General features: G+C 39.5%; 1 protein-coding gene across 10 annotated transcripts in view; it reads right to left on the bottom strand.

Annotated features, from left to right (window-relative positions):
* Positions 1-904: 904 nt before the first annotated feature.
* The window catches only part of LOC122844176 (teashirt homolog 1-like), a 168,103-nt gene continuing 155,690 nt past the window's right edge, over positions 905-13,317 (bottom strand). For all 10 annotated transcript variants that reach the window (XM_044139389.1, XM_044139395.1, XM_044139398.1 and 7 more), the window contains one exon: positions 905-5,388. In XM_044139389.1, coding sequence (XP_043995324.1) covers positions 2,060-5,388 — 3,329 coding nt within the window. In that variant the 3' untranslated portion in view covers positions 905-2,059. The remainder of the gene's footprint in view (positions 5,389-13,317) is intronic.

Below are 13,317 nucleotides of genomic sequence, written 5' to 3'. Positions count from 1 at the left end.
CCCTCATTATGGAGCAGAATAGTTATTAAAAGCTCTTTGCAAGTTTCCCCAACGTATTTGTTTCAAAAGAAATTAGGATGTTTTATTTATATCTCAAAATGTAGATCGATGAAGAGCAGGTAACAGCAAATAAATGTATTTTTAAAATATACTATTTCAGCTAAGCATATCAGCTAACTCAACTTTAGTTCTAACGTGGATAAAAAAAAAAGCTAAAGTCAGACTGGCATTCACTAACATCTTAGTAAATGTACTTTAAACTGTAATGTTATAATAGAACATTTAAGCAGTTTTGAAAATGTAACTTTTTAAAGCTTGGGTATGCCTTGATACAGGTAATTTACTCATACCTAGTAAGACAATATCACAATCATTAAAAGAATGCTTGGAGAAGAGAGAAAGCATGTCCTGAAACGCATTCTCAAGAAGGTGGATGTGTAAAGTTGTTGTAGATAAAGTTGATGTGATGGATTCAAAGTGTTTGAGGCATTATTATCAGGTTGACAGATACAATCTGATAGCTACAGTACGGAGCACAAGTAAGTGACCTTGGAAAGGTCACCTTGGAAGGTATCCTGCAGATTGACGAGGAATGAACGTCTGAAAACTGAATACACACCGTCTGTGTTGGACTGAGACGTAGACAGGTGGAAACAGCGACAAAACCAGACAGGTTTAAAACCTAGAGTGAACTGTTTTGGAGGCAAAATTGACAATGCATGGCTTAGATAGTTTAGGCATTTGTGTAGGAGGAACAATGGATCCTTAACAAGACAATTTAATGTGTTCATGTGACAGAGAAATGTTAGAGATAGTAAGATGAAGGTAGATGATAGTCTGTGGGCCACCAATTGACTTTAGCCGTTTATTTGATTGTCACATTAAGAATCACAGCACACTGTAGTTTATTCCAGGACATGATGTTTATTTTACAACTAAGGATAAAAGGATGCCATTTAGAATAACTGGTCATGACAAAAACCTGGGAGTTTTGAGAGCAAATTTTTTTTTCCAAGCTTATATACAGTCATGGTCATCACATCAGATGCCGTTAACTTCATTTTATATAAACCACGTTGAGCGACCAACAATTCACTGAAAAAAGGACATTTTTGGTCCAACAATATTCTGTAGCTTTACACCCACACCCCTGAACTGGTCTAGAAAATAACACTGTAAAAATGCACACAGTACAAATAATACTGAACTTGTAAGTAGCAAGATATGCCAACATACTTTTTTTTTTTTTTTTCATTATTTACACATTAAATTTTCAACTTCGTTAACTTTACAAGCTTAGCTCCTTCATGATAAATTGGTGGACTACTTAGTAAGTACTGTACATGTTAAAAAGAGAACATTAAAATATTTTATTAATTGAGGAAAAACAGGCATTTGTAATATATCTATGGTATAATGGCAAACAATAATATAGTTTGATTAAGGGCCTTAAAAACCAAACTTGATCTTATTTTTTCATCAATTTTTCTTTCATTGGTTCACACTCACTGAAAGTGCAGAAAAGTTGGATGGTATTTTAGAATACCATCCAACTTTAGACCAGCATCTTTTCCCAAACTTTGTTCAACAGGGACATCAGTTAAGTCATTCTGAATAAGATGTAACCAGACTTAATATAGCCAATGCTTTACATGAAAACATGCACAGCTTCATAAATAATATGCAAGTAATGGTGAAATATATTCATTCAAAAACAGTGATGAACACAAGAGCATGGGTCAGTTTTCAAAACAACAGACTGTGAAAGGCTCAGATAAAATGCAGTGCATTGATGAAGCAACAATCAGTCAATGACTGTATAGTGCCATGTTTGTTGCACCAATCTGTAGAGTCATGTAAGTGAAAACAGAACCTTTACAATCTGTTTTTGAGCTACTTCACTGAAAGCGCTTTTAATTCCAAACATACCAAATGATTAGAATTAGAATATAATGTATAAAACCTCATGTTTGTGTTAAGAGTTGTGGCACTATCTGTGTTGACAGATTGAGACTTAAGAGATTTAGTGCAACAGAAATATGTCATATTATCACTGACTTCACTGTTTATCTAACTTTTCAAGTTCTTTCACAAAGATGAGATGGTCCTCTGGCGACTTCCCGTGCGTTTTACAAAGGTGCAATTTGATTGCATGTTTACTCACAAATGTCCGGTTGCACAGTTTACACTGATATGCTGAGCCAGAGTCATCTTCAGTAAGTCCAGAAGACGTAAACGTCTTGTCCTCAATTCTGCTAACTGTCTGCTGCTCAAGTAAGTCTACGGAAAGCTTGGAGAGATCCTTTAAGGTGAATCCCAGGTGGGACTCCAAATGGTTAATGTAGGACAAGGGAGTCCTGAACTGAGAAGCACAGTCAGTACACAAAAACAGAGGTTGGCCGGAATCAATATTCTTGAGAAATTTTGTTCCGCCTGTCCTCTTTAACTGGTATTTTACATTGGCCAGCCAATGTGAGATAGTGGTCATGGAGAGACCAGTGAATTTACAAATGTGGACTCTCTCTTGGGGTCCCAAGTCACTAATTATGAACTTTCCCTCAGGCGTCTCTCGAAGACTAGAAGCAAACTGAGCCTGAAGAATCAGGAGGTGCTGGGGATTCCAGTTCGACTGTCGGCCTTTCCTTCTTTGGATAGGAGACAGCTCCTCCATGCTGTCCTCAAAGGTAAAGCCATCCATGTCGGATTTCTCTGAGACAGAGGACGGTGTAGTAGACTTTGGTGTTAAACGGCCTGTGAGATTTTTAACCATGTCTGAAATATCCATCAAAGCATTTTCTCGAAGAGGTGGAGATGATGATGATGATGAGAAATTTCTAAAAGCTGCTTTGACACTATTTGTGTTACTATTGTTTGGTGTTGTAGGACTAGCTTTAGCTGAACTGATATTGCTGCTGCTTTTAGATTTTGTTAAGTCAATGGGCTGATCATATTCATCGTTACGATGTTGACTTGCAGGCTCTGCTTGCTTACTCTGGGCATAACTACTCATCTTATAAAGCATTGCGAATGGGTCCACAGATGGTCGGGGAACTTTTGTAGCTTTGCCCAAATGGTTGTTCATGACAGACTGCAAAGCACTGAGAGGGCTGACAAGAGGTTGCTCAGACAAGTGATCGGTGATAATGCTGAGGCTACTGCAGCCATTGCTACCTGTTTTTTGTGGTGAGTCACCCCCAGTTTTGATCATTACTTCTGTTTTGGGCTTGGGTAGCTCTTCTTTACCTTTTAGATCAATAGGAATTTCAACTGTAGAGCTTTGCATTACTTTTGACAGAGGTTCTGCATTGGCCTTGGGATTTTGCAGTGGTGACTTTGCAGACATACACTTACTCTCACAAGGTTTTTCTTCTTTTTCGTCATTGGTGGAACCACTCCTTGTCACTTTTTCCACCAGCTCCTCCATAGCTAGCACATTACTTTTATGGCTAAGTGGTGGAGAGGGGCTATTTGGTGAATGGATCAGGGAACCCATGTCAGAGGACATTGCCTTTAAAGTGGAACTACTGAACAAAGGTTGAACTGATGCACAAGAGGGCAAATTAGACTTCAGGGATCCATGGAGCTGATAAGCAGCGTGAATGCTGGGGTATCCACCCCATGTTGGTGCTCCAGTTTGGGCCTTGCTGATTGCACTTGAGACTGTATTTTCCAAAGACTTTAATATGTCTAAGCCACCTTTAGGTGTTTCCTCCAAGTCCTCTTCTGTAAGATACTGATAAGATTGGGTCTTTACTGGCTTCTCAGGCTTGTCAGTAGGTTCTTCCTTTTCCTCTTTAATTTTTTTCTCAGGTTCTCTCACTTCTAACTTCTCTTCCACTGTCTCATCATCTCTCTTTTCCTCACTTCTGTCTTCCGGGCTGCAGGGCTGCAATGGAGAGTCTGAGTGTGGCTTACCATTGGGTGCTGGGAGACGTTTCGTAGTAGGAGGCAAAGGAATTGACTGAATTTTCTCCTCGATAACAGGATCTAAAACTAACTGCTTGCCTTTTTTAGAGGCTGAATTTGTAACTTTCAGAAAGTGTCCTGTGACCATCATGTGGGCTGTCAACTGTTGTAGTGTGTCATGGGAGCTTCCACATTCCATGCATTTGAGAATTTGTGCCTTTCGTGCCTCAAACTGCCAGGTATAACTGGCACCATTTTGGTAGCCATATCGATTGTTAGGAGTGACGTAGGGATTAGCTGCTTTTTGGTCTTTTGGAGAGTCTCCTAGGAATATACCCGAAGACACAGACTCTGGTGAGCTTGGAGACATCAGGTCCTGAAATGCTCTTTTTTTGGTCGGGGGCACCAGTTTCGAGGTAAGGGCTGGCATTGGTTCTTTTAGAGGCACTTTCTGATAGTGTTTTGTTTTTATCATGTGAACACTAAGATCTTGCAAGGATTCAAAAGAGTGGCCACAGTACATGCATTTAAGAACTTTCTGGGCATCTTCTTTCCCTTCCATCTCCAACAAAGAACGCTTGCGCGGCTTGGACCACCTTTTGCTTCGATCATCCTCTGGATCCTTGTTGTCATCGCGGTAGTGGCCAGTCTCGTTCATGTGCACAGTCAGACCAACTAAGGTGTCATAGGCAGCACTACAGTCCTTACACCGAAATTTGCTGGCCCCAGTAAAAACCGGCCCATACAGTTTGTTGTTCTGCCTGTAAAGCTGCACTGTGCTGAAGAGGCTTGGCTCAGGGAGAAGTTGGTATGGATTTTGCTGAAGAGTTTTAGCCAAAGCTGCCTGATGCCAGTCATATGCTAATCCTCCAGTGCTTGCAGAGCTGATGCCAGTGTTGCTGTTGCTTGATACTGTTTTTGCAATTGTGCTGCTGCTGTTTAAGTGAGTGGTGACTGGGGTATCGCTACATCTGCTCTTTGCATGGCTGTTGCTTGAACTGTGACTACTCAGAAACCCATTGCTGCCTTTGTAGCTGCTACCACTACCATTGCTAGCTGCCAAATTGTTCCCTTGTTTACTTTTAAGCATATCCAGGGCAATACTGGACCAGGAGGCATCTGAAATCAAGTTTGCATAGACGGCTTTCATTTTTGTCAGACTGTCCTGGAGAGAGAGGCCATTAATCGACTCAGTACCTTCCCCAAGCTTTTCCTCTAGTTTTTCCTGATCGCTGGAGGAGGAAGCAGTGGTCTTAAGGTCCACCAGTTGGTCACTAGTGGTACTGAGTGGCGAAGCGTATCCAGCATCTTGGTTAGTGCCATTGCTAAGTGGAGAGTTCTGGCAACTATAATGCTCTCTCGGGTCCTCGTCGTCGTTAAAGAGAAATTCTGCATCTTGTCCATCCAGGGAAAGGCCATCGTCCAGTAGGTGCTCTTCTTCATCCGTCTTCCCTGTTTTAAACTCATCCTCTGGTCCATAAGCTGTAAAACAAATAAGAGGGAATAGGGATATTAGTTACTAATATACGTGTACTCTAATATTTTTGACAAGAGCAGCCTGAGTGGGTGGTCGAGGCAATAATCCGAAAAAGGAAAAATGTTTGTGATAATAAAGTGGCAAACATTTACAACTTGACAATGACCTTTAACCCTCTTCACTCCTCTCTATAGCTAAAATATTGTAAACAATATATTTTAAAATTATCTTTTAATTATTATGTTTGTCTGAGTAAAGGAGTACAAGAACATTCTTCTGTTTGTTCAAAACAACAAATAACATATTTGTTCTACTTTAAAGAAAATTTTTTCATTGATTCATGAGGTTTTTTGCTGTGGATTTTAAGTAGGCATATTGCATTTTTTTTATATGAAAGAAATGAAAATGGTAACGCAACATATCGCTGGGAGGTCTATTTTTTCTGTTCTTGACTTCACTTCGCTGAAATTTCTTCATGCTATATATTAACAAGTTAGGAATAGTGGAACAAAATGCCAGCAGTATCAGTCTTGCCAAGCCCCGCTTGGCTGGAGTTGACTTGGCATCAGCTGTGGAAGTCCTCCCAGCGTGATGTTAGGAAACGGCCAGTGGACATGAGAAGACATGTTGTTACTGCCTGTGCTCCCTGTGTGCTCAGACTGCCAAGTTATATCATTTTATAAACGCAAATGCCTATACATTTTACAAATATAGCTGTGTTAAAATATGTTTATGATGACCTAGGTTACAATTTTTTTTTTACCAAATGAAGGATGACACTCATAGTGAAGCTCAATCCACAGATGGCAAAACGAAGAGGGTTACAAATGCCAAGGTTTCTTTACCCATCCCTCATTAGATGCTTGTCTAAAGTGCCAGAGTCAGTCTTAAGTGAAGTGATGGATATGTTGTCAGCTTCAGACTGCTTGTAGCTCTCTATTCTATGATCAGAATGGACATAATGACTGATGTTTGCTAGGTGCTCTAACTTCTGTGAAATAAGCTTTAGATCTTATACCTGGCTGTGTGTAAGGGAAAAAACCCCCATCAATACCACTTTCTTCTTCTTCTTCTTCAAAATTATAGAGCGTGTCTGCTATGATAATTGCTGCTATATCTGAACAGCGATGGCTACACCTGGTGAATGCCTGTGTGTCTTCAGAAGAGTCCTTCAACAGGAACGGCACAAGCCCTGTTGGCAAATGTCATATTTCATTATTTTGGCTGGTTGTGCACATCTCTATTTTTGTAATTATATGATCTCATTAAACTAGAAGAGCAAATGTACTTTTACAAACACATGCGTAGTTAAATCTAAACACAAAGGCAATACTTATTTTAAAATGGTACTAACACTTTCAAAGGTTCTTAAGTTTACAATAATCTAGAGAAATTTTTCTCACAAAGATGTACTCAAGCATTATAGAGCTTCTGTTTTGGTGCTCCTGAATCTCTAGGCTACGTTTGACATATTGATTGATCAACTTTAAAAGTGGATGGGTTGGTCTTATACAGTAGTAAATTAGTTAGGATCTCATCTGGTAAACACCAAACACTTTGCTAAATTTGGCCATTATACCCTGTGTACAAACAGAGATGGGTTCCTCTAGGCTCCATCCTTGAACCACTTTCATTCAATATAACATTTATATGTTCACCCTTGCTCAATTTGTAGAGTATAACATTGCTTACACGCGCTGCTGAAACATCTTCGCATTAAAAAAGGGAATTCATCGTTTTTGATTCCAACAGAGCAAAATTAGAAATCAGTGCGGAACTAAACTCAAAGAGGTTCAAAACCAACGCAGGCAAGAAACCTAGAAGTCTTTATAGACTGAGGATTCATTTTAAAACATTCAATTACTCTGTAACTGCTTAAGTTGACTACTATACTAACTGGAAGGAGGGGCCAAAAAAGGACACAGAAAGATGGTCTAATGTTTTACTTCAATTAGGTAATATTGTAGTAATAGTGCCTTTACTAAACTAAAAAAAAAACAAAAAAACTAATCAGTTCCAGCTTATCAAAAACTATGTTGTCGAAGTTATGAACACCAGTTCAATGGATCATAGTACGGTCAGTGTTCCCAGGACAAGAACTAAACCTAAGAGGAAACATCTTTCTTTTAACATAATGTTTTCAGTGCATTTTACCTATAATCCTCTCTTTACCTCAAAAGAACTTTAAACCACTTTGTGTATAAATATTGCTACTCTCATATACATGCATTGTCCCTTTGTTACACATTGAGAGAATTGATTTCAAAATGTAATCTGTTATTCCAATCTTTTCAAATTTTGCTAAGCAGTTGTAACTCTTTGGACTTGCCTCATCCTCCCTCATCACTATGCAACCCACTGTATTGAAATTGATGCAAAGTCAAAGAGGGAGAGTAAAGACAAAACAGTGAGAGAAACCTGACAGCAGTACAAACACACACACACCCGACCAGCACAGCAACATTAAAGTCTACTTTTTTTCCTGCCATCCTCTGTATGTTACCCTGACAGGCATCAGTGTCAGGAGTATGTAAGTGTCAGCCCAAGGTGTCAGTGTCCACACAAACAAGCCAGAAAAGCGATGGGAGGGAAGGAAGAGAGGGAGAAAGTAACAACAAACACAAGTCAGCCATTTTTTTTTTTTTCCCCTTTTCACCCCTGCTCAAACCTCCTCCTCTTCCTTCACCATCTGTGTCAGAAAACCTGCGGGTGCCACCGCCGGCTAATAAGGCAATCAGAGATGGAAAAGATGCTGACACGGCGGCTTTCGAGCGTCACTCAGAACAAAAGAGGAAGCAGGGAGATGGAGGGAGAGCGGGATGAGGAGGGGATTAAAACAGGAGGCTGGAGGGGAAGGACGGGGGGAGAAAAGTGTCTGTTGTGGTTGTCAGTCAAAAACGTAAGCCCACTTTGTGCTGTCAGGGAGGATAGGCGAAAAAGAAGTTCTGAAAAGAGAGAAAGAAAGATGTGTTTAGGCTTATGAACGTGAGGTGTGTGTGTCTCAGTGTATCTGACATAAAGAAATCAAAGTATCAAGAGCAGTATCAAGTTTAACAGCTCAAAAGAATCTAAAATCGTGGCAATAATTACGTCTCCTCAATGCAAGTTCAAGTTTCTAAGAGCACACCACAGGTGTGGTCGATCAGTTGTGGGTGCGCATTGCACGTGTTTGTGTGTATTCTAGGTGTCACAGTGTGTCAGGTGCAAGCAGAGCCGCAATGTGGCTGGTGGGGGGGGGGAAGCGAAGCCATCTGTGTCTGGAGAGGAGCCTGTCACTATTGTTGTGCCCAGAGAGTCCAGGATTTCCTGCTGCAGACAGGTGACACCACAGTAGGACAGCCCCTCCCTCTAGCCCCCCAGCCCCAGTGACATATGCACACATGTACATGCAAACTATCACGCCTTCTTCCATAAAACTACATTCCCCACCAAAGGAAGAGATCTGTTGGGCCTATTGCTTTTAAAAAGCATGTGAAAATTTCATCCATCAAAAGCAGAAACAAAATACTAGAAAGAGTGAACTAATAACTTATTGAGATCCCAGAAATGTTCAGAGGACAGTTTTAATCCCTCATGTAGAGCAAATTTGCTCTCACCAAATCGGGTAAAATAATAAAAAAAAAATTCCTCGAGCCCTTGACTTAAACTACAGCAGTATCCAATCTAGTTTTGAGCTGTAAAACAAATCTGACTGTTAAATCAGATTATTCCAATCTTTTCAGATTTTGCTAAGCAGTTGTAACTCTTTGGACTCGCCTCGTCCTCCCTCATCAAAACGCGTATATTAATTTTCTTTTAATATAGTGCTATAAAATATTTAGTCAGGACTGTTTTTGTAGATGGAGTTATATTGCCTGTTAAAGTGGAACTAGCCACGGTTCTGTTTTCTGTATCAAGGTATTCCAGAGTTTTACCAACATACCATCTCAGAAATGCTGCAAGTTTTAGTCATCACGGTTCTGTTGTTGAAGGTCTGTTTAATAAGTTGCTAATAGAAAGTGTCAGTGATATTCTCTAGCTGCTTGGAGAACCGGAACAGAGCACAGACCTTCACCCTTGCTGAGAGTTGCCAGTTTGTTGGGTGTAAGAGAGTTACTGCACTTTTCCTTTAAATTTAGTTGCTTGGAAATATTGCTGATTGTAAAAAAAAAAAATCAAGACAACAACAAAACAAGTATCGTACTGATGTGGAAATAAAACTTTTACTAAGTTAAAATGAGAGTAGAAAAGATGCCAGCATCATGTTTGTTAAAGAAATAAAAGAAGAAGAAGGAGCAGCAGCTAACTGACAACAAACCCACCAATATCAGCGTGTTACAGCTGCATTACCTTCCAAAGAGCAGGACAGAAAGACTGCATATGAACTAAAACTTATTAAAGCTGAATTTAGTTCTGTATTTTATTTAAGATTTGTAGGGGAGTGGTATTGACTCTTTTAAGATTTATATTATTCTATAACATCATTCCTTCATCAAATATAAATTCTTAATATTGCTATTCATGCATGTTTTGAAGAAACCTTGAATCTCCAATGGCAGCCATTCAGGGTTGCTTTAAAGCCCAGTCATGCAATCCGCCACCAACTTACTCAAAACTCTGTCTTAGCTTGAGTCCTCCAGCCAGGCCCCCAGGCCACAAACCACCCCTCCCCCACTCAACTCCACCAGACTAGCGGCAGCAGAAATTAGCAAACACTCAATCAACAACTGCTTTTGTGTTTTGGATAAAATGATTGAAATCATAATATCAGTTCTCTTAGTAAATCTTTGAATAGCTGCTGATACCGTACTGATTATATTCAAGGTTATTATATTGTGAGTCCTAAGGTAGAAAATGTCAATATAATGACAGAAAAGACATGTTCCACAACTTCCAACAAATATTTTTTCTTTCAATTAAGCACTCCAATGCTTAAGATGTGCTTAAACTTGTGCAAAGTACTTGAATATCTGATCTAAATGCTTCAAATTGAAATGTGTCACATTTCAGTTTATTGAGCTCAATGTTCATTCAGGACATCTGCCTTATTTCAAGATACAGGGTAACCTGACCATGACGTGGCCCTGACAACTTCAACCCAGCTTCTTTTCCCTCTCTTTTCTCTTTTGTATACACACACAAAACACACACACTTTCCCCCTTTAAGCCTTTCTCATTTATTCATGTTGTCTCAGAGAAGAGGGCAATCCCGGCTCTCATTTGCAGTGCTAATGTCCAATTCCAGCAGCCTTCACCCTGCTGATTTACCCCGCGTGCCGAGCGCTTGCATCTGTGGCGGGGCGGCCGACGAGGCTCCCTCACAGCGTTTAGCGGCCCTTCAAAGCGGGAGCTCCGGCGTGGCAGTCTTATTTCTCTCTACCGTTTCGCTTTGTCACCGGTTCCTCCATTCCCTGCCACTCACCTCTGATGGCTTTGGACAGGCCTGATCAGTGTGTGTCATTGACCTGTGCGGTGTGCATGAGTGTGTGCGTGTTCGGGCAGAGAGAAGGCTGTAAATAAAATGACATTATTATTTCCTCTGTCCTATCATGTAGAAAAGCCAATTATGGTAATGCTTAGTATGTCGGGCAATATCTGTCTCCTCCCCACTCTCCCCTTCATTCTGTTCATTCTCGCTTCTCCTTTCAATGCAGAACTTGCAGTTGTGGTTTCATAGGACCTGACACTCTCTTTGGACTTCTCTGACGATGGTTCAAATCGGTGCAAACTGGCACAGACCAGCAGCCTGTCCTCAGCAAGATTTATTACCCGTCAAATCAGTTTAATTTTTTCTGCACCCCTTGAGTGGCTCAAAACATTTGCATGGAATCTGCAAAATGCCTATAATGAAGAGGATTTTATTGCGATAAAAAGCTATTTTATGGCATATTTTAGCTGTGACTACATTCCAACATGCTGTAAAGCTGCACTGGTGCAGCCATAATTTAATCCACAACTTCTCTGACCAGACATGTAAAAGCTTACCTTAGAGTACCCCCCTCGCCCCCCTTCCATCAACCCACATGGAGCGGTCCACCATATGGCACAACAGCTCTGGGCTTTCCTGTAGCTCATATGTTGTACAAATCCACCATCAGTCTCCACAGTTCTGCTATGTTGGGGAAATTAAAACAGCCAGTGCAGCCTCATCCTCACAGTGGTCGCTGTACTACAGCCAACTATTCTATTTTTATACAAGCTGACTGCATTGATAAAAAAAAAAAAAAAAAAAAGCAGTAATTAGCGTTTTAGGGTATCTTTAAATATTTGCATGAAAGTCCCTGAGAAAATTCACTTTCTGATTTCTGTAACTGTTTCTGTCTGTTTTCATGTTTCAACCTGGCAAAACTGCATCACAGGATGTGCACATTATGTTTTAGATGAAGCTAATCAGTTTTTCCTAACAATCTTATAATTGTTCACCCTTTAAAATGATGTGAATGGTGAAAGAGATTGTATTGGATGCTGAAGCTCCCTGCCATTGTCAGATACACTCCGTTATAGTCAATAACAATTACAGCACTCAAATCAAAACTGTAAGTTTATGAAGGGAGCTTTTTCTGAGAGTATTGTTTAAAGAAGATTTTAAAATGCATTAACAAATCAATTGAAAACAGAGTAGAAACATTGCAGCATTAGTGCAGCGTGTGAGCAACCTGCTCTGCTATTTACAATCAAGTAGCTAATTTATTTAAATAAATTTGTCAGAGATATAATTAGGGTGCTTCACAAAGTTAAAACACGTTTCTAAAATAAAACGGAGGCCCCACAAATATGCTGAAAACATGAGAAAGATGAAAAATTAAAGGAGTACAGGAGCTATGAAACTAGCAACCAAACGCTCATTTAAATTGCAAATATCAAATACTAACATCTAGAAAAAATTTACATCTTTAGTTTTGTAAATGAATCAATACAGCAAAGGCATTAAAATGGCTTAAATCGAGAAAAACTACATTTATGTGCTGTTGCACATAGAAATTGGCAGAGGACTTAACTATTTTAAAAGTAACAATTTGAAACCAGTAAATCATTACCATTTCTACATCTAAAAGTATTTTCAATGAGAACTGAACACAGGAGGAAAATAAATTTTGGCTGGTTGTATTTAGCCACATGATAGTTGTCTGCTCACTGTCCCCTACCTCTTTTTGCATAGGTCTGACATGCCGTTTTTAAATTCAGCTGATATTTTTATAACAGACAAAAACAGAAAATATGTGCTGCAAGTTATTTGATAGAGATTGTACTTTTGAATTCAGCAGAACATGAATTGCTAGATTAGCTCCACTTGCATAAAACCTCTACCTGATTTTTACTGAACTCAGAAAATGTGGATAAAAGTATTGATGCTTTCCTAGAATGAAAATCCTTTGAGTTCTTCTGCATTTATTCAGTAGGAAACAGAAATTTTTTTTTGCAGTGTTTGACCTGCCCATTACAGAGCAAAGCCAATCAGAGGAAAAAATTAGAAAATTAATTGGGAGATTCTAAATAGGAAGGATTTTTCCCCTAAAGTTTCATTGCTTGTTATCTTTTATATCTATTCAAAATATAGGCTTGAATAGAAATAATCTGAAATCTCATTCAAATATATGAACAATTTTCAGCTTAGCTGTAAATACGTGCCCTTTCCTTAATATACAACTTGTTGTGCTGAAAGCAGATATTGTATTTTGCTCTGAAAAAATGATGCTAAAAGGAGCAAGGATGTGTCTGGTGTACTTGGCATCATCCTCCTTGTGCATTTATGCTGTTTCAGTCTCATCAGTCTCTTTTATGAGGGGTCTGTGGGCTGCTGCACTACTTTTGGCACGAGAACCTGCTCTCCTTGTCTTTCTGAGACATAATTTTTTATGCGTCTGTATGGGTTTATGTTCATCATCACTGCTGCAAGAAGATTATCAGCTACAAATAAAACTCCACAAGAAGAAAAAAAAATAAAAAACCTTTGC

The sequence above is a fragment of the Gambusia affinis genome, linkage group LG14, assembly GCF_019740435.1.
Source record: "Gambusia affinis linkage group LG14, SWU_Gaff_1.0, whole genome shotgun sequence".
NCBI classification, from domain to species: domain Eukaryota; kingdom Metazoa; phylum Chordata; class Actinopteri; order Cyprinodontiformes; family Poeciliidae; genus Gambusia; species Gambusia affinis.
Note: the sequence above shows the minus strand (reverse complement) of the source record. Positions and strands in the feature narration are given on the sequence as shown.